This window comes from Pseudoliparis swirei, chromosome 18 (assembly GCF_029220125.1).
Source record: "Pseudoliparis swirei isolate HS2019 ecotype Mariana Trench chromosome 18, NWPU_hadal_v1, whole genome shotgun sequence".
In the NCBI taxonomy this organism is placed as follows: domain Eukaryota; kingdom Metazoa; phylum Chordata; class Actinopteri; order Perciformes; family Liparidae; genus Pseudoliparis; species Pseudoliparis swirei.
In genome coordinates, this window is record NC_079405.1 from 5,581,769 (window position 1) to 5,607,148 (window position 25,380).

Consider the following 25,380-nt stretch of genomic DNA (forward strand, 5'->3'; position numbering starts at 1 on the left):
TGTGTGTATGAGTGCAGAGCAAATGAAATGAAATGTGTGTGTATGTGTAGTGCAAACAAATGAGATGTGTGAAGTGCAGATCAACATAGTGTAAGTATTCAGTTATTGCACTATGATCTGGCAAGAGGTGAACTGTTGTAGAGCCTCATAGCCGTCGGCAGGAATGTTCTCCTGTATCTCTCCTTGTGGCAGCGGAGCGTGAGGAGACGTCTGGAGAAAGTACTCCTCTGTCCCTGTAGGAGGTGGTGGAGAGGGTGGTCCGGGTTGTCCAATATGGACACCAGTTTCTTCAGCGTCCTCCTCTCCACCACCTGTTCCAGGTGCTCCAGCTGGCAGCCGATGATGGAGCCAGCCTTCCTAACCAGTTTGTTAAGACGGCTGGTGTCACCGGCTCCGATGCTGCTCCCCCAGCAGACAATGGCAAAGTGCAGCACACTGGCGACAACCGACTGGTAGAATAACTCCAGCATCTTGCTGCACACGTTGAAGGATCGAAGCTTTCTCAGGAAAAAGAGTCGACTCATCCCCTTCTTGTACACAGCGTTGATGTTGGCCTTCCAGTTCAGTCGGCTGTCGATGGAGACGCCCAGGTACTGGTCCTCCTCCACCATGTCCACGTCCACTCCCAGGACACTCAGAGGGGGAGGAGCTGTCGCCTTCCTCCTGAAGTCCACCACCATCTCTCTGGTCTTGGCCACGTTCAGCCGCAGGTGGTTCTCATCGGCCCACTTTACAAAGTCACTCACCACTGCCCTGTACTCCTTCTCCCGTCCATCCCTAATACACCCGCCACTGCAGAATCATCAGAGTACTTCTGCAGATGGCATGACTCCGTGTTGTACTGGAAGTCACTGGTGTACAAGGTGAAGAGGAAGGGAGACAGAACAGTTCCCTGTGGGGCTCCAACATCACTGACCACCGTTCCAGACAGCACACGGCCCATTCTGACAAACTGTGGTCTGCCTGTGAGGTAGTCAGAGATCCAGGAGATGGTGGACGCGTCCACACCGACCACCCGCAGCTTCTCACTCAGCAGCAGTGGCTGGATGGTGTTAAATGCACTGGAGAAGTCGAAGAAAGTGACTCTCACAGAGACACCGGTTCCATCCAGGTGCGACTGAGCTCACTGCAGCAGGTAGATGATGGCGTCGTCCACTCCCACATGAGGCCGGTAAGCAAATTGCAGAGGGTCCAACGACGATTTCACCTGCGGCCGGAGGTGGGCCAAGACCAGCCTCTCCAGCACCTTCATCACATGGGAGGTGAGGGCGACCGGTCGGTAGTCGTTGAGGCCAGATGGTGTTGACTTCTTTGGGACAGGGACCAGGCACGACGTCTTCCACAGCACCGGGACTTCCCCCATCCTCAGGCTGAGGTTGAAGAGGCGCTGCAGGACACCAGACAGCTGGGTGGCGCAGGTCTTTAGGACCCTGGGGCTGATGCCATCAGGACCTTCAGCTCTGCGCTGGTGTAGTTTCTCCAGCTGTCTTCTCACCTGGTCAGTCGTCACAGAGAGAGGGGGGAGGGTGGAGGAGCCCATTGTTATTGAGGGCTCGGTGGATGTGCAGCTCAGCAGGGGGGACGGAGGGGGAGGTGTTTGGGAGGTGTGATGTGTGGAGGAGACAGGAGAGGGCTGTGAGCTGAACCTATTGAAGAAACAGTTGAGCTGGTTGGCCCTCTCCAGGGAGCCCCCTGGCTGTCTCCCTCCCACCTTGAAGCCAGTTATCTGCTTCATGCCAGACCACACCTCCCTTGTGTTGTTCAGCTGGAGTTTGGCCTCCAGCTTCCTCCTGTAGGAGTCCTTGCCCTCCCTGAGCTTCACCTTTAGGTTGCGCTGGGCTTTCCTCAGCTCATCCCTGTCTCCAGACCTGAAAGCAGCTTTCTTGTTAAGAAGCGCCTTCAGGTCCCTGGTGATCCAGGGCTTGTTGTTGGGGAAGCAGCGCACAGTCCGTGATGGGATGGTGGTGTGTTCACAGAACTTGATGTATTCCGTGATGCAGTCGGTCATACTGTTGATGTCCTCCCCGTGCGGTCCACACAACACATCCCAGTCCGTTGACTCGAAGCAGTCCTGCAGAGCGTCGTCAGCCTCCAGAGACCACCTCCTCACAGTCCTGGTGGTCACCGGCAGCCTCTTCACCAGAGGAACATACCTGGGTGTCAGCCGGACCAGGTCATGATCAGACCTGCCGAGGGGGGGAAGGGCAGTGGCGCTGTATGCGTCCTTAGTATTAGCATACAGCAAGTCACCAAGTCACTACCTGGTCATTCAGGAGATGTTAACGAAGAGAGGAATAGAACCAACACAAGTGGTTTCAATAGCCACAGATGGAGCCCCTGCCAGGATAGGGAGAGAGAAAGGAGTTGTAGCAAGACTGAAAGAGGACAATCCAGAGCTCATAGTTTACCATTGCATCATTCATCAATCTGTCCTCTGTGCCTCCCTGTCAGATGAGCATGCTGAAGTGATGAATACAATGATGAAAATGATCAATTTTCTCAGGGCATCCTCTTCCACCCAGCATCGCATGCTGAGGGAATTCCTCAGACAAGTTGATGCCAATGCTGTTGATCTTTTGCTGCACAATAATGTGAGATGGCTCAGCAAAGGGAGGGTCTTAGCGCGCTTTTGGTCCATCAGGAGGGAAGTAGCATCTTTTTGGCAGAGCTAACACATCAGAAAGCAACACAGTTTTCTCTTTTAGGAAATGATAAACAGATGGATAATGTGGCCTTTTTGGTTGATATCACTGCACATCTGAATGAACTGAATTTGAGGCTACAAGGCAAGGACAATTCAATTTGTGAACTGATGACCGCTGTCCGCTCCTTTCAAAAGAAACTTGAGTTGTTCAAGGAAGACCTGCAGGAGACTGTGCACACTTCCCAGCAGTGTAGGAACAGGTTCAGGGACAGAGAGATGCGTCTTCATTTGTTGACTTCATTGATAAGCTGATCGTAAACTTCAGCAACCGTTTTGACAGCTTCAGCTTTGGACAGCAGCTCACCATGTTCATTCAGAACCCATTTATCATCACTGATGTCAGGGGTTCTCAAAGGAAGTCACACAGCACTTTAAATGGGTAAATCCTGGGCCTCTCCAGATGCAACTGGTTGATCTCCAAGCAGATGTGTCCCTGAAAGAGCAGTTTCTAAGAACTGACCCTTCCACTTTCTGGCTCCAAACGGTCCCTGAGACAGCTTTTCCAGGTCTGAGGAAAGTTGCCATATACATCTTGACCATGTTTGGCTCCACCTACAACTGCGAGGCAGCTTTCTCCACGATGAATATCATCAAAATAAATATCGTTCGAGGCTCACCAATGAGCACCTCCACATGTGCATGAGGATGGCCCTGACTCCATTCAAGCCCAGGTTTAAAGTCCTGGCAGGACAAGCTAGAGCTCAATTCTCACACTGAGCAAACAAGTGGGCGAGTGGGATGCAAGAGTGATGCTCTAAAACTGTTCAATTGTTAAGATGTGTTGAGATTTATTATCTGTAAAATTGTTTGAGACTGTGAAACAAATGTGTAAATTTAAGCTTTTCCTCCCTTTATTTAATTTTTCTGAAGTTAAGCACTTTATTTGATTATTATTATTTATTATTACATGCACAATTTTCATTTTGTATTTATTTTATTTTAAAATGCAACCCTATTTTTATTTAGTTCATGAGAACATTATACATATCTGCAGTCCAGTTCTATGTTACATGATAATAAATATTGTTAAAAAGTGTTTTAATCGTACTGAATTCATTTGATTTGAAAGGTATTGATTACATGCAGATGTTGATACAACTACCAGGCTATATATATCACACTAAATAGTTAGACATTATGATCTTCTGGACCTTTGCTTCAAGAAAATTTCTCTAACTGGACCTCTTAACATTTTAGTTGAATACCCCTGCTTTACAGCCACAGTTGTTGCATTAGTGAATATTAATGCCGCCAGGGCGCCGGATCATCTCAAAATAATCTCTCCGTGTTCACGGCAAAGAAGATAAATGTCACAGAGTTTAACGGTTATTGATGTTTTTGGATGACAACAGAGGAACGAGTGAAAGCAGGCTGCACGGCGGGAAACACGGAGCGTATTTGACAGGATCCATTCATTCTGGGTATTTATTCTTCTATCGGCATTTAAAGATAATAACAACTAAGACAGAATGCGTGCTGCGTGTGTTTGACGTCTCCCGCTCTGCGTGTGCAAACATAAAGCTGCATATCGTCCTCCAATATTTTCTCTCTCTCTCTCTCTCTCTCTCTCTCTCTCTCTCTGTCGCACACAGCGACCGATTTCCATCTCTAATGTTCAGGATCACAGCGGCGGCTTTTCTAGTTTGGCTGAAAACTAACCGCGACCGCAACGGCCTCTCGTTTCCTTTGGTTTTAAACTAAATACACATAAAAACGCTCTGTAGCTTTTCAGAGGCGTGTGCGAGGAATTTAAAGCGTGGGCCCGCGCTCTCACGCCGCCAGACGGTTCAGCGGTCGTAAAAACATCCGGCGGCGGCGTGGACTCCAGATGTCCGCGCTAGTCACATGGATCGAGCGAGGCGTCATTTACATAATCACATTCAAATTGCTCCATGAAATCAACATGGCACGGTTTTTTTGTTTTGTTGCAACAACCATTTGACTCAGGGTTGCCAGGTCTGTGTGACAAAACCAGCCCAATGGCCAATCAAAACCAGCCCAAAACCAGCCCAATGGCCAATAAAACCAGCCCAAAAACCAGCCCAATATCAGAACTCAAAATATGCCCGTGCCAAACCATATACACTGCTTTTAAAGTCCATGTCCATGTGTGTACGTGCTGATCTGGAGTCAGTTTTGTAGGATTTGGGTATAAATAAATTATTTCATTTAAAATATGGATTTTTATTTAAAGATATTCATGTAATTTGAATGCAAAATAGGTCTACCCGAACCAGCGGACAAGAAATTCAACCCGCGGCAACACTTCAAAAGTAGCCCAATTCCGCGGGAAAACCGCGGACCTGGCAACACTGATTTGACTGCCCATGTGTGTGTGTGTGTGTGTGAGAAACAGACGAGAGGCGATGGCGGGAGAGCGAGACAGAGGGAGGAAGTGAGAGCGGCGTGTGCGAGCCCGCACTTGTGTGGGAGAGTCCAAGGAAAGGTCTCTGAGCCAATGAGAAGCCAGAGGCGGACAAAGCCATCAGATCCGCCGCGCGTTTGGATTCCTCGCGTGTGACTCTGCCGCGTCGTGAATTCCCCCCGCAGACATCATTCAGCATAATTGGGAAGACATCTTTCTCGCTACATCAAGGGAGAAACAGCGGCTGCAGTTTTTCCGCCCGATGCACCTCGAACGTTAGAATCGATAAGCGACCCGCTGGAGAGTGCACCGGGGCGGCCAATCAGAACAAAGCTCCTCATGTGGGACACGACAACGCGGCGAGCTGGCAAACAACGCAGTGCGGCCTCCTTTGTAGGTGGAGCTCAACACCTCATACATTATGGACATTAGGACTCAACGCATTAATAATTCCCCATGAAATTAAAATGAAATGGGAAGAAGTGTTAGAAGAGGGCATTTTGGAATAAACACCAAACAAACAGTAATCATGTTCTTTTGCGTGTAAAAATAATAGCTAAATAAGATTTCATTAAAAAAGATATATAAAAAAAGATATATTGTCTGTCTTTCATAATCTTTTTCTTTTATTGAATTTTTTCGTGGAACTGAAATAAAATCACTAAATAAAAATTTAGCCCGTTCCACCAGCTGTTGCCTGAACGCCGGCCTCCTCCCCTGCATTCCCTCCCTCCTGCCAGCGCGGCGAGGCAGATAAACACGTACTTAATTCAGACCGTTTACTGCGGGAGGAGAAATGTCTCGTCGGCCTAAAGAACAGATCGTTAACGTAAAAACCTGCGTTGCGTGAGCGGACCAGGGAAGAACGTTTTTTCTTTTTTTGTGGACAATCTATCATCGTTTGAGGCCGACTTGAAGGTTTACTGCACGCTGACCTCGCATGAAAGGACGACTCTCCGACTGCTTTCTGTTCCCAGATAGCGCATTAGAGTCGCAGCGCGCCGGCTGAGGTCAAAGGTCAGCCTCGGTTAAGCCAAAGTGATTAAACGAGGAGGAGCGCATGCCTGGACAGGACGCACGCTGACGTCCACGGTGGTGATGATGATGATGATAAACCCAAAACCTCCTTCGGTTGTTCTTGAATATCATCAACAACACGAGCTCAGAGAACAATGGCACAACAAGTGAGGGACGATCAGACAGCCGGAGCACAGAAAGTCTTCGTCATTTTTCATCATCCCATCCAGGAGATTATGTCTGTGTGTGTGTGTGTGTGTGTGTGTGTGTGTGTGTGTGTTTGAAAAGACAGTTGAATGACAGTTTTACTGTGACTGCTGACTCCTCACTACTCTGGTAGGACCCACAAGGGATTAACAGTTTGTCTGTATGTGAGTATGTATATATATTAGGGCTGTCAATCGATTAAAAAAAATTAACTAATTAATCGCACATTTTGAAATTGCGATTAATTAATCGCGATTAATCGCGATTAATCGCGATTAATCGCGCTTAAAAGTGTTTTCCTTCTTTTTAAAGACAAAACTTCACACAGAGCTGTGTTTTCAAAGAGGCTCCTACATATACAGTGCCAGCGAGGTATTTAATATCGTGGATGATAAATTGTTTCTTCAGTGAAACATTAGTAAAAAAAAAAAAGTATATTGAGACCCCATTGGTCCTGTCATCTTTAACACTGAACACAGCAGAACCAGTGGCCTTGGTAACTGACTGACATTCAAATATGTCACGTTCACCCTCTGGAGGCTGTGGGCATTTTATACATTTTACAAAATAAATTAAATTCACCGTTTAAAGGGTACCTGTAGTGAAAACGAATATGTAGCCAGATCAAAAGATAATGTGTTTCTAAAGGTTATTCATGCACTGACGGTCCAGTATTCAATAACAATACGTAGTTTAGGCTGTTCAAAGTCCTCAACTCCGACATGCGACATTGCACTGGAGCTTGAATATGTCGCGGGTGGTGTGACGTCAGATCGCTGGAGATCGACAGCCAGCCACAGCGGATGTGTTCAGATACCAATATAAACAACGCCGAGCGCCGCAAACAAATGCTGAGATTGAGAATATGGACGATGAAAGATTGTCTGATTCAGCAACTGGATACTTGTTTGAACCTTTAAAAGCAGACTATCCCCATTTAGTGAATTGTGACAGCGATGATAGCGATGATTCTGATGAAGTTGATGCGAAGGACCGCCGTCCAGATGCTTCACCGGCGGACTGCACGCAAGTCGGCGGACGCTTGGTGCAGTTGTGGAAATGTGTGCCACAGAAAACAGACATAGAGTGCATTTGTTGTAAAGAGTACGAACTTATGTCCGATGATATAGTGTCATTAGACCATCTGCTTCACACAAAAGAGTGAGCTTGATAGCTACATCGCGCATAAGCCAGCGCTGGAGATGTCTTTCATTGATGCAATGTTCGCCGACATGTTCGGGGTGCTAGTGACTTTTCTTTGTTCGTCCGTCCGATGCGCGCAAACCGGTGTCGGAGCTCGCGCGCGAGACGGCGGGCAGAGGACTGTCAACGCAACACGAGACAGGAATGACGTGCTGCTGCTGTAGTGTGGCGCTATAGAGAAAGTGACAGGGGGGCGGGCCAAATTTTTTTATGTCATGCGATCTACCAATACTACGCCGCGATCGACTGGCAGGTCGCCGCGATCGACGTATTGAGCACCCTTGATATAGATTGTGTAATTCTTGAGGCCACCGATCTATCCCAAGAAGCAACGCGTGTAGAAGTGGCTCCGGATTGGCTGAATTCCTTTCAACGACTCAACGTCATAGTGACCTTTGACATGAGTAAATAACTGGCAAGATGTCTGCGCCCTGAAGCGTTCACGGACTCGGAATGTTGACAAAGAAATGTAAATCCTCGGGCTATGCGTGACTTGTTGACAATAGCGGCGGGGTAAATATGATTTATTTGATGCGCCGAATGGATGTAGCACGTTGTTGTTTTGCACTACAGGTACCCTTTAACGTCTTTTGCATGTGACACACCCCCACGTGTTATACATCAAACATTCCAGAACAATCTCAGCTCTGAAATAAGGCTCATTGTCCTCGGGCCGTGTTCTCTGCTCTCTGACTGACAGGCTGCTAAATGAGCCTAACCTGTGAGGTGGGAGGTCCTTTGTGATTTACTGAGTGTTCATTGGTTGTTTTTTTACCGAAATGTTGACAGACAAACGGATTGACAAATCACGGTGAAGGTTTCGTGTGACGAGTTCTTTCCGCGCCACGTCACCCGACACGTCGCCCCTCCGTTCCTCTGTGTATCAGAGGGGGAGACGGGAGGAAGGAGCGCAGGAGGAAACCCGACTGATTAATCCACGAGTTAAACTGATTTATGCTCCTTATTTTCGCGGAGAAATAATTGTTTTAAAAACGGAAACAGTGTCAAACCGTACTGCCGCAGTTTAAAAAAAAAAAAAAAAAACGTTAATTGCGTTAAAATATTTTAGTGCGTTAACGCGGCCAAATTAATCGCATAGATTAACGCGTTAACGCTGACAGCCCTAATATATATATATATATATAAATATAAATATATAAAAATAAATATATATTAATGTATGGTTGCATTCATGTATGTTTGCATGTATGTATCAGTGTATATATATATAAATATATATATTTTAAAAAAAAATATATATAACTATATATATATATATATATAAATAAATATAAAAAAATAAATATATATTAATGTATGGTTGCATTCATGTATGTTTGCATGTATGTATCAGTGTATATATATATATAAATAAATAAAAATATATAACTATATATATATATATATAAATAAATATAAAAAAATAAATATATATTAATGTATGGTTGCATCCATGTATGTTTGCATGTATGTATCAGTGTGTGTGTGTGTGTGTGTGTGTGTATGTCCTGATGGGGGGTAAATGTGGGATGTATTCATCCAATCACAGTACCTCAGACCCCCTGAGTGGAGACATGCTCTCTCCTGAGCGCCTGTTCTAGTTTCAGTTGGCGTGACGAGTCAGGAAGCTACTGGAAGTAATTACAGTCATACATGTGACAAAAACCAGCCCAATGGCCAATCAAAACCAGCCCAAAACCAGCCCAATGGCCAATAAAACCAGCCCAAAAACCAGCCCAATATCAGAACTCAAAATATGCCCGTGCCAAACCATATACACTGCTTTTAAAGTCCATGTCCATGTGTGTACGTGCTGATCTGGAGTCAGTTTTGTAGGATTTGGGTATAAATAAATTATTTCATTTAAAATATGGATTTTTATTTAAAGATATTCATGTAATTTGAATGCAAAATAGGTCTACCCGACCCAGCGGACAAGAAATTCAACCCGCGGCAACACTTCAAAAGTAGCCCAATTCCGCGGGAAAACCGCAGACCTGGCAACACTGATTTGACTGCCCATGTGTGTGTGTGTGTGTGTGAGAAACAGACGAGAGGCGATGGCGGGAGAGCGAGACAGAGGGAGGAAGTGAGAGCGGCGTGTGCGAGCCCGCACTTGTGTGGGAGAGTCCAAGGAAAGGTCTCTGAGCCAATGAGAAGCCAGAGGCGGACAAAGCCATCAGATCCGCCGCGCGTTTGGATTCCTCGCGTGTGACTCTGCCGCGTCGTGAATTCCCCCCGCAGACATCATTCAGCATAATTGGGAAGACATCTTTCTCGCTACATCAAGGGAGAAACAGCGGCTGCAGTTTTTCCGCCCGATGCACCTCGAACGTTAGAATCGATAAGCGACCCGCTGGAGAGTGCACCGGGGCGGCCAATCAGAACAAAGCTCCTCATGTGGGCACGACAACGCGGCGAGCTGGCAAACAACGCAGTGCGGCCTCCTTTGTAGGTGGAGCTCAACACCTCATACATTATGGACATTAGGACTCAACGCATTAATAATTCCCCATGAAATTAAAATGAAATGGGAAGAAGTGTTAGAAGAGGGCATTTTGGAATAAACACCAAACAAACAGTAATCATGTTCTTTTGGTAAAAATAATAGCTAAATAAGATTTCATTAAAAAAGATATATAAAAAAAGATATATTGTCTGTCTTTCATAATCTTTTTCTTTTATTTAATTTTTTCGTGGAACTGAAATAATATCACTAAATAAAAATGTAGCCCGTTCCACCAGCTGTTGCCTGAACGCCGGCCTCCTCCCCTGCATTCCCTCCCTCCCTCCAGTGCTGCGAGGCGGATGAACACGTACTTAATTCAGACCGTTTACTGCGGGAGGAGAAATGTCTCGTCGGCCTAAAGAACAGATCGTTAACGTAAAAACCTGCGTTGCGTGAGCGGACCAGGGAAGAACGTTTTTTCTTTTTGTGTGGACAATCTATCATCGTTTGAGGCCGACTTGAAGGTTTACGTCACGGTGACCTCGCATGAAAGGACGACTCTCCGACTGCTTTCTGTTCCCAGATAGCGCATTAGAGTCGCAGCGCGCCGGCTGAGGTCAAAGGTCAGCCTCGGTTAAGCCAAAGTGATTAAACGAGGAGGAGCGCATGCCTGGAGAGGACGCACGCTGACGTCCACGGTGGTGATGATGATGATGATAAACCCAAAACCTCCTTCGGTTGTTCTTGAATGTCATCAACAACCCGCGAGGTAAACACCAGCTCAGAGAACAATGGCACAACAAGTGAGGGACGATCAGACAGCCGGAGCACAGAAAGTCTTCGTCATTTTTCATCATCCCATCCAGGAGATTATGTCTGTGTGTGTGTGTGTGTGTGTGTGTGTGTGTGTGTGTTTGAAAAGACATTTGAATGACAGTTTTACTGTGACTGCTGACTCCTCACTAGTCTGGTAGGACCCACAAGGGATTAACAGTTTGTCTGTATGTGAGTATGTGTATATATATATATATATATATATAAATATATGTAAATATAAATATAGAAATATATATATATATAAATATATATAAATATATAATGTATATATAAATATATCTATATATATATATATAAATAAATATAAAAAAATAAATATATATTAATGTATGGTTGCATCCATGTATGTTTGCATGTATGTATCAGTGTGTGTGTGTGTGTGTGTGTGTGTGTGTATGTCCTGATGGGGGGTAAATGTGGGATGTATTCATCCAATCACAGTACCTCAGACCCCCTGAGTGGAGACATGCTCTCTCCTGAGCGCCTGTTCTAGTTTCAGTTGGCGTGACGAGTCAGGAAGCTACTGGAAGTAATTACAGTCATACATGTACTTGCATGTGCAATACCTCATGCTGTTTTTCAAAAGGTGACGTGTGGGAGCAGCGGTGTGGGTCGCTGGTCTCCACGAGCTCCTTTTTACTCAACTCCTCCGCAGTTATGGCGGTATAGATTTTTTCCTCCCTCTCTCCTAACTATCCGAATGGAGGGAGAGGGCGAGTTGAAGTCGGGGACAGGTTCTGCAGTGCCGTCGTTACCTTGGGAAGGTGCGGCGGCGGCGTGTTGGATCGCAGCCTGAGTCTCCTGGCTCAGCTTCTTCTTCGCCTCCAGCACCGGGTTCTCAAACTGGGTTTTCTGGTTGATGTGGCTGTAAAAACAAACAAAAAAACAAACAGACTCAGATTCAAGAGACTCGCCAAACATAACACACACACACACACACCTCGGACATATTAACTCCACTTTTTTTTTTTTTTTTTTGCAGTTAATTATGCATGCACCTTTTCCTATAAAGGAACTGCGATCGTCTAATACAGGGATGCTATAGTGGCGCCATTATATATAAATTAATAAATAATAAACACAGCACACTCCTCTTTTTGTGTGGGAGGGGGAACAACAATAGCTTTTAGCAATTTAATATGGAAGGAAATGCCCCCCCCCCCCGCATGCCAACAACATCCCGTTCCTCTACAACAAGGTAAACAGCCGGTCGTCCGCCGGCACACACACACACACACATACATACACATACACATACACATACACACACACACACACATACACACACACACACATACACATACACATACACACACACACACACACACACATACATACATACACACACACACACACACACACACACACACACACACACACTGTATCACCGGGAGTTAATTTCCCGCTAAAGGACTGGCAGCTATAGGCTCCGCCTACACGCCGGCGAGCGTCCTCGTCCAATCAGCGAGCGTCCTGCTCGCTCTCTTGTCGACTTCCACCTCGCGCTTCTCTTTTCTCGTCGCAACAGATTGCCCCCTCTCCTCCCCCCGCCTCCCTCCATCTATTCTAGTTGAAGGTCTCCCCCCCACTTCTCTTTACCGCCGTCGCAACAAGAGAACAGACGAACGTGCGGAGACGTGCACACGCGGGCGTTTATGACCCGAACACGGGGGGGTGTGTTCACATGCAGGCGGACGCGAGGTTCACTCGCAGAGCTCCGTCTCGCCTCGGCCGAGAGAAACGACAACACGAGCCGCCACATCCGCTCCTTTATTTTTAGACGGTATTGATTCATGCCGGTCGACTGCTAATGTACACAGTGTAATATGCACTGCAGATCCTTCTGGTGGAGTGGGCTCTGTGTGTGTGTGTGTGTGTGTGTGTGTGATGTGCATCTGCGGGGGGATCAAGTGGGATAGAGCGATTTGAACTGTTTGTGATAATGGCGGCTGGAGTGCTTGGAAAATACATCCAGGGATGAATCAATGAAACTTACTCCACGTAGTACGTGCCGTACTGCGGGTCGTCGATCTCCTCCCAGCCGTACGGCAGCTCTGCAACACAGAGGAGAACAGTGTGTGATGGAGAGAAGGAGAGATGGAGAGATGGAGAGAAGGCGCGTTAAGATGGTAGAAGAGGGAGAGGAGGAGAGGAGGTTTTAGTCCACAGTCATCTGGGCGTCGCGAGAGATTTAAGGCGGCGGCGAGGAGCAGCAGTGGGTACCGGTGTGTGACTCCTCCCCCTTTGACTGGGACGCGTGTAGGGAGAGAGAGGAGCCGAGGAAAATAGACAAGAACGATTTAGTGAACGAATTTCAGTGGTTTCAACAAGCGGGCCGGGTGTACGCCCTGATGAACATGGAGAGAGAGAGAGAGAGGGGGGGGGGGGGAGATGTAGAGGACGAAGGGGAAAGAGAGTGGGAGAGGGAGAGATGAAGAGGGAGAGAGAGAAGGTCGAGGGAAATAGACACGAACGATTTAGTGAACGAATTTCAGTGGTTTCAACAAGCGGGCCGGGTGTACGCCCTGATGAACATGGAGAGAGAGAGAGGGGGGGGAGATAGAGGATGAAGGGGAAAGAGAGAGGGAGAGGGAAAGAGAGAGAGAGATGAAGAGGGAGAGAGAGAGGGTAGAGGGAAAGAGAGAGTGAGGAAGGAAGGGAGAGAGAGAGAGGGAGGGAGAGAGAGAGCGAGAGAGGAAGAGGGAAAGAGAGGGAGAGAGAGAGTGAGGAAGGGAGAGAGAGAGGGAGGGAGAGAGAGAGAGGGAGAGAGAGGGGGAAAGAGGGAAAGAGGGAGGGAGGGGGGAGAGAGAGAGAGGAAGGGAGAGAGAGAGGGAGAGGGAAAGAGAGAGTGAGGAAGGGAGAGAGAGAGGGAGGGAGAGAGAGAGGAGAGGTAGAGGAAGAGGAGAGGGAAAGGGAGAAGAGAGGAAGAGGAGAGGAGAGGGAGAGAGAGGAGAGAGGAGAGAGAGAGAGGAAAGAGGGAGGGAGGGAGGGGGGAGAGAGAGAGAGGAAGAGGGAGAGAGAGCGAGGGAGGAAGGGAGGGGGAAAGAGAGGAAGAGGGAGAGAGGGAAAGAGAGAGTGAGGAAGGGAGAGAGAGAGGGAAAGAGAGAGTGAGGAAGGGAGAGAGAGCTTCAGGTTTCTTTTCAGTAGCAACACACCAACTCGCGTTCTTTAGTAATCCATTAAAAGCCGTCTGGAGGGTCTCCACTCGTTCTCCTCTCGTTCTCCTCTCTTTCTCCTCTCGTTCTCCTCTCGTTCTCCTCTCGTTCTCCTCTCTGTCTGTGTCTGCACTTAGGCCCACATCCGTATCCCTGGGTTACGGAGGCACGGCCGGGATTCCTTTAAAGTAGACCCCCGGCCCGAGGTCATGTGACCGTGAAGCTGAGGGCTCCTCCGAGGCGACGCGTCAATTCAAAAGACGAAGTTATGGAGTTCTACATTTTCTTTAGACGGCGGTGGATGATGTAACGGTGGGCACGGACAAAAGAGGTCCGCCCCCCCCCCGGGTAAATACACGTGCAGCCGCCAATGGAACGACTGCGTGTGCTCCGGGACGCCGGCTGAGGACCGCTGGCTCACATACCTCCGTCCTCGCACTTCTCGGGGGGCTTCGCCTTCTTCGCCAAGCGGGGGTCCAACCACGTGGTCGTCTTGGTGTTGTGACTGCGGAGCACAAAGCGGCAGCCGGTAAACATCAACCGCGAAAGGCCCGACGTGCGCGACCGCCGAGCACATCCGATCCCTTTATTTAACGTTCAGCTGTCACATTCACGTGCGGAGGAGGAGGAGGAGGAGGAGGAGGAGGAGAAAAGCTCTGAATGAGAAACGCGACAAAGTCGTTTACCCTCAAATGTGTTGAACAACGGGTGTGTAATCAGGAAGAAAAGCACAATGGTCCTCTGATATCTTGAGAGACAAATGGCTCGGAACCAAATGAAACACACGGACACGCGCATCACACCGACCTCTGAGAGAGGCTTGTTGATGCTCTAAAATCAAAGTATTGATTGGTCTTTATGTCAAATTAAAATAAATAAAACATGTGATGCACCAATCAGCGAGTCAAATTCCTTCTATGTGCAAATATATTCGTCTTTAAACCAATTCTCCCTTCCCAGCTGATCATTCTGACCATATTTACACGTCTTACCTGCGATTTGTGTTGAAGAGGTGCGCCTAATAAAGTGGCATATGTGTCCGATCTATATACTACACTACCGTTCAAAAGTTTGGGGTCACCCAGACAATTTCGTGTCTTCCATGAAAACTCACACTTGTATTTATCAAATGAATTGAACATTTCATAGAACATATAGTCAAGACATTGACAAGGTTAGAAATAATGATTAATATTTGAAGTATTAATTTTGTTCTTCAAACTTCAAGCTCAAAGGAAGGCCAGTTGTAGAGCTTATATCACCAGCATAACTGTTTTCAGCTGTGCTAACATAATTGCACGGGTTTTCTAATCAGACATTAGTCTTCTAAGGCGATTAGCAAACACAATGTACCATTAGAACACTGGAGTGATAGTTGATGGAAATGGGCCTCTATACACCTATGGAGATATTTCATTAGAAACCAGATGTTTCCACCTAGAATAGTCATTTACCACATGAACAATGTATAGTGTGTATTTTTGATTAATGTTATCTTTATTGAAAAAACAGTGCTTTTCTTTGAAAAATAAAGACATTTCTAAGTGACCCCAAACTTTTGAACGGTAGTGTATACTGTATATACTAATCGTGACTAGATGATGTCACCGCGCCGATTCGATACCGACAGGAACATCCGTCTGTGTTTCATAATGCACGAAGCAGGAAATAAAACGCTGTTTTTCATCAGCGATACAAAACAACACGTCCAGCTGCCGCCGTGAGACGACACGATTCACACGAGGAACAACACCCCGAGTCGTCAGTTGAGCCAAATCCTACATTCATCATCAGACCGCGTGACACCTGACCAAGATAATAACACATATACCTGCAGCCCCGTCGCACTGTTATGTCTTCCTCTATACATTTTAATCAACTTTCATTTAATAGAAATGCTATTATTAACCCTCCTGTTACCTTTAGGGTCAATTTGACCCCATTCAATGTTTAACGTCGGTGTTCTTTGGGGTCAATTTGACCCCAGGCTGTTTTTCACTGTGTCAAACATATAAGAAATATAAACTTTTTTTCCATATTTAAAGGGCTATTTAGGTAGTCAACAAACAAACATAAAGTACCTCACACTTACACTTGGGAAACAATATTAATTCTAATAATTTTCTGGAGGTTTTAATTGCTGGGGTCAAATTGACCCCGAGGGTAAAATATGTTAGTAAATATAAAGGTAACAGGAGAGTTAAACTAACTCTTCCAAGGGTGCGGTTTATAATAATAGGAGATACGGCGAAGCCTCATATTGGAAGAGTCCACCATCTTTATTTATACGTCACGTTGAATGAATTCGATGCTCTCGGGGAATACACGCGTTAATTGCTCGGTTGACCAACCGTTGACCCCCCCCCCCACCGCGTGTCCGTCACTCACTCTATGAAGTAGACCATGCCCGTCTCAGTGTAAGCCATCTCCCAGTTGAGGGGCAGCGGCTCCAGGCTGTCGTCGCGGGGCAGAGAGCTCCATGTGCGGAAGTCCATGGAGCTGCTGGACTGGTTGTAGCTGGGCACCGCTTTCCTCCAGGCCGCCCCCTCTTTGAGCGCTGAGTGAAAGAGAGAGAGAGAGGATGGATAAACAGGAGACAGAGTGGATGGTTAGCCCGCAGGAACACCTCTGCCCTCCTGTTTTCAGTCTCGCTGCAGGGGAGGAAGAGCTATGTCGCTCAGAGGATTTGCATGTGTGTGTGTGTGTGTGTGTGTGTGTGGGCTGTTTTTGCATGTGCGTGTGCACACAGAGTTAATGCTTATGCATGTGTACACGTACGCTCCCCGAGGGCTGCACCGATAGAGGCAGGGATTCACTTTAGGAAGGGCTGTTGGAGCCCCGGGGGATTTGTGAGTGATGACACCGTCCCTAACCCTTTTTTTTTACGGACCCCCATTAATGAGAAACTGGTCCCGAATGAACATGAAACACACAACAAAGGCCCTCCTAATTCACTTAGCATTTCAGAAGACGGGGTCTACAAGGGATGAAACGCGAGTTCTTTTCATCCCTTTCTTTTACGCCGAGATAACCTCATATGGATGACGGCGAGGAGACGCCACGCACGCCAAATTTCGGGGGGGGGGGGGGGGGGGGGGGTTAGATCAAATGCTGAAAATAGGAGGGGACAATGCTGGTGGCCAGTAAAAAGTCTATTACCAGAAAATGGTTATTACCAGTGTCCTACAATCTCATCATGGAGAGACATTGTCACAGAGATCTACAGAATGGAGCAGATTACAGCTCATGTTAACCAAAGAACGGAAACATTTCTTAAGCACTGGCAAAAGTGGTGCAACTATGTCACAGATAAATGGCCTGACTGTATTTCTTTACTCTATAGAAAATGATTTCTCCCTGCTTTATTTATTTATAGTTTTGTTACTATGGTATTGTTTTTGTTTCTTTATTTGCATATGTGTTTATTTTTTTGTTTTTTACTTCTCTTTATACAAAGAATCTGAAAAATTTCAATGTGTGTATGTGAGATTCTGAACACTAATAAAATATAAATTAAAAAAAAGTAAAAAAATAGGAGGGGAAAAAAATCCCCCGTCCGCAGCATCCAAACGGTTTTCTTTGCCCTCTCTTCTCAAAAAAAACAACAAAAAAACAACAACGACGAAAAAACACACTTTCCAGAACACTGGGAAGAACCCGCCGGAGGGCACAGCCCGAAGAGGAGCTGAGGTCACCCGGTTCACGGCGCGACGAGGGGCCCACTCAGCGACACACGGGGGAGGGGCCAACGGTGGGAGGAGGGGCAGGGAGTTCATGAAGCAGCAGTCAAGCCTTTAGAGACTTCGAGCTCACATTTCCCATGAGCCTCTATTCCTTCACCCTGCCCCTCCGTGGCTAGCGGGCAGCAGCTCCGGGGCAGCGGCCATTTGTGACCGCGGTTTCTTCCCAATAAAAAGTGAGCATCGAGGACAGATGTTCTTCCTTCAAAGGGACCAAAAGCATCGCCACCAGGTCTGGCAGGTCGAATATTTCACGCTCGTCCGGGAGCTTAAGAGAGATGATCAAGCCGCTCGGGGAGAATCTTCTGAAGCCGTTTTTATGTGACGGATTGATAGCCGCGCAGTACCGGAGTCTCCCACCGGGGGCCCATCGAACGGTGAACGCATCTGCAACGAGGCGAAAAGGTCAGACGGCGACCTCACGCGGCGACCTGAGGGAAAAAAAACGGCGAACGGCAGAATCTCCCGTTACCTAAACATGACCCCCCCCGCCCCGTGACATTTACTGACCGGGCAGTCCGTTGACCGGCGGCGGCGGCCTCTCGTCGTCGTCCTCCTCCTCGGGGACGGCGCTGTCCTTCCTGTCCATCTTGCTGACCGAGGTGGTGCGTTTCCTGGGCGCTTCGCCGCCGTAGGCTTCGTCGAACAGCACCCGGTCCACCAGGTCCGGCTGCACCAGGTTGGGCTCCGCCGGCGGCTTCGGGGTCCCGTAGTAGTTACCTTTCAGAGTTTGAAAAAAGAAAAGAAAAGAAGACGAATGAGAGATAAACAAACCCGGGACAGTAAACTGTATTGATGTTACGCGAAGATCATCCGCCTCGTCAACATCACTCCAGCTGCTCTCGTTTCAATCAGCTCCCAAATATTAATTCCCTTTTAAATGTCACACACGGGCACTCGAGGTGGACTTCCTGACACGTTTCAGAGCTCTTCCTCCTCGTCTCCTAAACCTCTGCTTTGTTCCTCCTCAGTGACTGCGCCACACGCCTGTCATGACTCATGTAACACGAACATCACTTCACTGGGAGTTTGCCAGCAACTAATTACACTGATCATTGAATACAGCAATTATCTAAATCTCAGCTTGCTCTTTTTGTGTGTGTTTCCTAATGAAGATAAACCTTGTGTTACGGATTATAAATATTCAGTGCACTCCGTAAAGAGAGGGGATGGATGGAGTGCAAAACTTTGTTAAATTATTTGCTCATTTAGCTCACGGGGTGATCCATCTGCGTACGGCTGGTGAGCAGTATGCGTTACTCAAGGCGTGGTGTAAATAATTATTCAACCCCCATTAGGATTATAAACAATGTGCATACTCCACAGATCCATGACATTTATTACAATTAATTGTCTCCGTCAGATGTCTCCAAGCAATGATATCGAATATATATATCTTTTTTGGCCATCCATTTGTTGGGTCAAGTATTTACTGGGCTCTCACAATAAGCGATCACATAGGATTGAGCCCGCTCTGCGAAATCTTGATTTATAATTAGATTAATTAAAAGAACGAGGGGAGATGCTGATGGGGAATAGGGATTTTCATAAATGTAATTAGCCTCCATGAAACCGGTTGGACCACGGTATTATGAACCGTTGGCGTGCTTCAGCGTGAACACGGCTCTACGCTCGTCTTCTCTCGAAGCGGAGGGACGGTTCGGGAGGGGGAAGGAGGCTGGATGAAGGCACCACCCCCACCTCCACCCCCACCCCCACCCTCCTCTTGTTGCTCGACTGGGTCTGCCGAGCGACGCTCATCCGTATTTGTCAAAGATGGCTTCATTAACACTGGTGGCGCCACGACAGCAGGGTACAGATTGGGTCTGGCGGCCCCCCCGCCCATCTCTCCCGCCTCACGCCGACATCCATCAGCCAGGCGCTCCGTCTGTGATTAATTACCTACAGACGCGTCTCGTGGCCCCCTGATGAACGCGCGTCGCAGATACGAGGGAGGTGCGCGTAAAAAAGCGAAGATTTGTGGCGCCTGTTCTCGCCATTACAAATGGAGGGAGGCCTCATGAGCTGATGGGGGGGGGGGGGGGGGCTCGATCCTCAAGTCGAGAGGTCGTGCGCTTCTTAACGTGCGCGCGAGCAATTTCATGGCGGGCGGGAAATCAGCTGCCCGGTAATGAAAAGACCGCCCCCCCCCGTCGTCAAGGGCGCCGCGCGTGAGCGCGCACAAGGTCACTGGCACACATCTTAGCACACAGACCATCCGGCCCCCAGCGCCCCCCCCCCCCCCCCCCCCGAGCACGTCGCACCGCAGTCAATTTTAATCTCCGGGTCTGTTTCCCCTTCCTCGTTAAAAATCAGAGTCGTTATCACAACGGGGATCCCAGAACAAACTGATTTTGACGTGGATCTCGATTTTCCAAAACGCTGCAGACAAAGAGACGTCACTAGAGGAAACTAAAAAACTAAATGTGCATACTTTTATATATTTACGCCGGGGCAGCTCTCTCTCTCTCTCTCTCTCTCTCTCTCTCTCTCTCTCTCTCTCTCTCTCTCTCTCTCTCTCTCCCTCTCTCTCGCTCTCTCTCTCTCCCTCTCACTCTCTCTCTCTCCCTCTCTCGCTCACTCTCTCCCTCTCTCTCTCCCTCTCTCTCTCCCTCTCCCTCGCTCTCTCTCTCTCCTCTCTCGCAAACTGCGCTCTGACCTCCATGTGTGACCTCTGGGATGGCAGGATGCCGGATGAAAAGAGGGTGTTTAAGGTGAAATGATGTGCACGATGCGTTAAATGACTCCCATGAAATGTTATCTAGGTAGAGGGGAAAAATAAAATACTTTACACATGATCCATTAGCATAATGAGCGTTCAGGCAAATCATCTGGGACTATTAGCGAAGGCCCATTATGATTAGTTAAGAATCCCATTAGCGCGCTACCTTCGGTGAGACTCGCTTACTGTTCGCTTTTAAACTGACGCTAATTTCGGGAGCTCCTCGTCTGTTTCTCAAAGAAAAGGAGCGAGGCCGCGCTTCAACCTGCAGCCACACGGAGTCGATATCGCGTCGGCTCGATCCTTAAACTCGCCGCTCCTCCTTGAGTCCACTGTGCTGTCTGAGGGATCAACTCTCTGAGCCCCGGTAGCCGAGCCGACTGGGTTTCATGGGAAGAGAGGAGGACTGGGGGGGGGGGGGGGGGAGTCCTCCTCACACTCAAACCGTCCAACTTTCGAGAAGCTAATCCACACATCTGTCCTCCAAAGGGAATGAGGGGGGGGGGGTCCCATCGCCTCTCTATCAACCCGGTCTCTATGTCTTTATTCGTGAACTCTTCCTCCCTCTGTGCTTTCCATCTCTTCCTCTCTCTCCGCGGCCCGACCTCTTTTTTTCCGAAGGTGTAAATCCCACCTGGCCTCGGCTCACGGATGAAGGACAGCTTGGCTTGTGGGCGATTTGGCAGCTGCGGAAAAAGCTGATCTTCGAGTTCTTAGAATTTAGAAGTGCATGCTCATACAGTTTGTGTGTGTGTGTGTGTGTGTGTGTGTGTGTGTGTGTGTTTTAAAGTCAATGCTGGCACTGTGCTACAAGGACCAGGGGTGGGGAGGAGGACTGGCACCTTCTCACAGGGATCAGAACCTGCCTCAACGCGTCAGGACGTGCTCCTCCTCATCATCATCATGCATGCACACAACCCCCCCCCCCCCCCCCCCCCAAACAGGAAGCTACTCTCAGACTTAAGGCGCTTTCTTCACTGGATGAGGATTTGACTTTATCTTTTAATTCTCCATCCGCAGAGGAAGAAGCGAGACGCGGATGAATGGGAAACGAGGAGAAGGTCCATTGAGGCGACGAGAGGTTGCCCCATCACCCCCCCCCCCCCCCTCCCATTACACAGCAGCCGGGATTTGCAGAAAGAAAGAACGAGCTTAAAAGGGAGAGGAAGATTATCGTGTTATTGCTCTTATCATAGAGCAATGTGCAAGAAATCCCGCGCTCCAATCCCCTCATGACACCAATACGCTGCGGCCGCCTGACTCTCCAAGACCTTTAAATACAGGGCAAAGGGCTCAGCTTCATTCTAGTGTAGGTGTTGGATAGAAATAGCAAATACTATAAAGCTCAGCTGAAATCTACTTCATTGTGTAAACTTTCATACTGGGAACCACATGACTGGGCCTGTTGCAAAGTATCCAGCGCCACTGATACGTTCCCTCAGATCAAATCAACGTGGGTGAAAGGTGCTTTTTTTTAAGAGTTTGAATTTTGAGCCAAAAGCTTAGCGAGGAGATGAGGCAGAAAGAGGAGGCGGGTTCAATGGACGAGTTTACGATGTACAGAGGTCACACCGGGTTCAGAATATGTATTGAATTCACATAAGAAGGGCGTTTCACCAACGACCGAGGGTACAGCTCGAGACGTCTTGATCAATACTAAGGATAACAATCATGCATTAAATGTATACAGCGCTTTTTTAAGGTACCCAAAAGACACTTTACATCACAGAATTAAAACATCATGAAATCTATACCATGATAAATAACTCGGATTTCTAGAACGTAGAGCACTCAATGACACATTCAAAGCAGTTCTGAACAGGCGAGTTTTAATTTGCAGTTTAAAAAGATGGAAAGGTCGGCGCAGGTCTCGGATGCTCAAGTTGCCATTGAAGAAAAAAAAGACTGAAGTGCCCATAATGCAACGGATTTGTATTCTCCGTGTCGGTGACAACCCAAAAGGATCTATTTACTACGTTCGTAGTGATGTCAAAATAAGTTACACCCCCTGATTTTTACAGTGTATCTGCGTACGTCGCCCTACTGACAGTGTGTGGAGGACCGGCACAGTGGAGTCCAAGTGACAGGGGGGGGGGGGGATATCAGGCCCTCCAGCCACTCCATTATGGAGGGCTGTCAGTGGGAATGGTGCGCGCACATAAATGCATGCGGCCAGAAACACACACACACACACACATGCAGGTTTCTAAAGGTGGAGGCGTGACCCACCATCGTAGGTGCCACTCTCCAGGAGAAGCCCGCTCTCCTCCAGGATCCTGAAGTCTCCGATGGTGATGAAGTTGTAGTCCACTCCTGGCACCTCCGTGTCTCGGGGAACGCGGGTTGTGCCTGTGTCGGAAAAAAAGTGAAAAAATAAACAACATGTTTTGGGACGGAAAAGGAAGGACTTTGAGACCAATGACGTGAGGACTTTGGTTATATGTCATCCAACTCTTTTCAACTGAGCTCTTCCCTCGTTCACGGTTCATGAAACAGAGGATCCAGTTTTTTGGAACAGAGTTTCTTACCAGGATTTTTTTTCTTCCCATTCTCAAAAAGAGTGGATATCAAGACCGTGATGCCATCCTGTGATGGATGGATAATTAATGAGAGCCTGCGGCGGTATTCATTTAATCCAATTATGATGAGTAACTGCAGCTCTACGAGTCATTAACGGGAGGTTCTAAACAACGGGGCGCTTTGAAATGTTGAAATCGACCCGTCAGAGGAGATCAGAGTAGCAGGGTGAAGAAAGGGGACGCAAACAGAGAGATATGAGCATCTTTCTGAGTCAGAGGAAGACGGACCAGGGTCAGAGTTTATTGTACCGGCAAACTTTTCTCTTGTCCGATGGCATTGAAACCTTAAACGGGATCTCCGTAAACAGATTTGCGGGGGTGCCGGATGGTCCCGTTAAGTAATCGTTGTGTCGCCGTCCCCATTTCGTTCCGTCTCATATTTTCTCGCTAATTGGCCGCTGACAGCTTCCCCCGCGCCCCCCGAGCGGCGGCGTTTTTTAAAGTGGTTTGAAAAAGAGGCCACGACACACACACAAAAAGAAGAAGAAGAATAAAAAAGCAATAATACATCAGAGGAGCTTCCTTCCACGCGGCGCCTCAAATGTCACGCCGTCGCGGCTGCTTCTCATTCCCGACTTTTGTTTGCCTGGTCACTCGATTGAAATGTCCCCTGTAGCCCAATTACTTGACATAATGTGATGTATCTGCCAAGCATCTTACCCTGAACCATCATCCTGAATGCCACACTGATGCATACCATACGCCTCCTATGGGGAACCGGTCGATGACAATATAATGAGGGCTTGCTGAGCTTCGAGGGCACAAGTGGCTGAAAGCAGCAGACACGTGGAACATGCTGTCGGACTTTCCCTTCCAATACAGGCGTTGACGCTTTGAATATATCCCCTCAAATGGGGACCATCGAGAACAAAATGCTCAGTGTCTGTTGGAAAAAGGGGAGCAGTTGATGCTGTTAATTAAACCAGACAAGAGAGGAGGCGTGAGAGAGGCGTTACCGTGGAGACATCGGTGTCAGAACACTGAATACAATTCAGATCCTCGAATAAAGACGTCAAGACACCATGAAGTCACTTTGTGCTCCGGGAAGAAGGAGTCCTGCATGTGACCCCCCGTTCACACTGAAAACGTGTAATTTGTCAATTTTCTCAATTCTTTAGATAATATATGGGGGGTTTTTTTCAGAGAAAGACTTAAGTTTTCCCTGTTTCCAGTCTTTATGCAAAACTGAGCAAACCGGCTGCTGGCTGTATCGAACGTACCGGACAAATAGTAGAAAAGTCGTCAAAGTCAAATAAATAAAGAAGCAATATTTCCCCAAATTTCCCAATATTCCTTTAATTTCACGGCCACGCACAGTGGTCACAGTTCCAGAATTGAACGTGGTGATTCCCGTGCAGCGTTTTTTTTCATGTTGAGAGTACAAAAACGAAAAAAAAGAAATAGAGAACGAGAGAGGAAGGACGATCATTACAAAGGCAACGTCTCGTGGACCTCGTGTGAAGTGTTCTCCGTCATGTGGCTCGCTGCCGTTGCCATGCTGAGAAACAGAAAAACGACTTCACGTGTTATTCGGTCGAAATTGTGCCTTTAAAAAATGTATATTAGTCAACTGCGGAAAGTGAGGGAGGAGAAGGACCATAAGAAGAAGATAGAGAATTTAAGTGAAGCCAAAGCTGGAGTGCTTTAAACCTCTCTGGTTGTATAGAAGTCTGGTTGTATAGAAGTCTATGAGAAAATGACTCTCACTTGACCTTGTGTGAGGAGACTTTGTGTCAGATCAAAGTCTTTCTGCTCATCTCATCTTCTCAGCAGGGAGTCCATGGACGGAGTGTGACCCTGAGCTCTCTCTCTCTCTTTCAGGTTTCATAACTGGCCTGAAAGTAGAAACTAATACTTTCATCGTGCCCCCCCCCCCCAAAAAAGTGCCGCGGCTCAGCAGAACCGACACACAAACAAGAAGCACAGATCAGTCGAGTGAGAGAGTGCAGCGCTGTGGTGGAGTGGACCGCTGGCACAGTGACACGGGCCGCATCTGCTAATCCTCTCCCAGTCGGCCCGACCGCCAAACACATTTGGGATATAAATCCGGCCTCGTCAATTTGTGACATTGGACATAATTCAGCCGGCGTATGACTCGCCGCGTGCACACACACATACATACACACAAAATGATCACGTTTCAGTGTCAAGAAGATGTCAAGCACGTTTAGAGGGTGAAGCTATGTGGCGGCACAATGACTTGAAGATGGAGAGCGGAAAAAAACTCAAGAAACACCTCGCTTTTTACTGGTTATTGTCAGTTTGGCAATGTTGTCTAAACAAACATATATCTATATATACGTATATATATATATGTATATACACATTTAACGCATGCGCAGAATGAGCTTCAATCCGTCTGTTGTTGGTCGGGGACGAAACAAAGTCACTTGCAAAATGAG

At 47.6% G+C, this 25,380-nt stretch overlaps 1 protein-coding gene across 2 annotated transcripts in view; it reads right to left on the minus strand.

Annotated features, from left to right (window-relative positions):
- Positions 1–25,380, minus strand: part of LOC130208568 (membrane-associated guanylate kinase, WW and PDZ domain-containing protein 3-like) — a 137,872-nt gene that overhangs the window by 21,111 nt on the left and 91,381 nt on the right. For both annotated transcript variants that reach the window (XM_056437770.1, XM_056437771.1), the window contains exons 3-8: positions 22,629–22,748; positions 18,188–18,397; positions 16,326–16,494; positions 14,363–14,442; positions 12,779–12,836; positions 11,538–11,647 (exon numbers count right to left, since the gene is read on the minus strand). In XM_056437770.1, the coding sequence (XP_056293745.1) occupies positions 11,538–11,647; positions 12,779–12,836; positions 14,363–14,442; positions 16,326–16,494; positions 18,188–18,397; positions 22,629–22,748 (747 nt within the window). The remainder of the gene's footprint in view (positions 1–11,537; positions 11,648–12,778; positions 12,837–14,362; positions 14,443–16,325; positions 16,495–18,187; positions 18,398–22,628; positions 22,749–25,380) is intronic.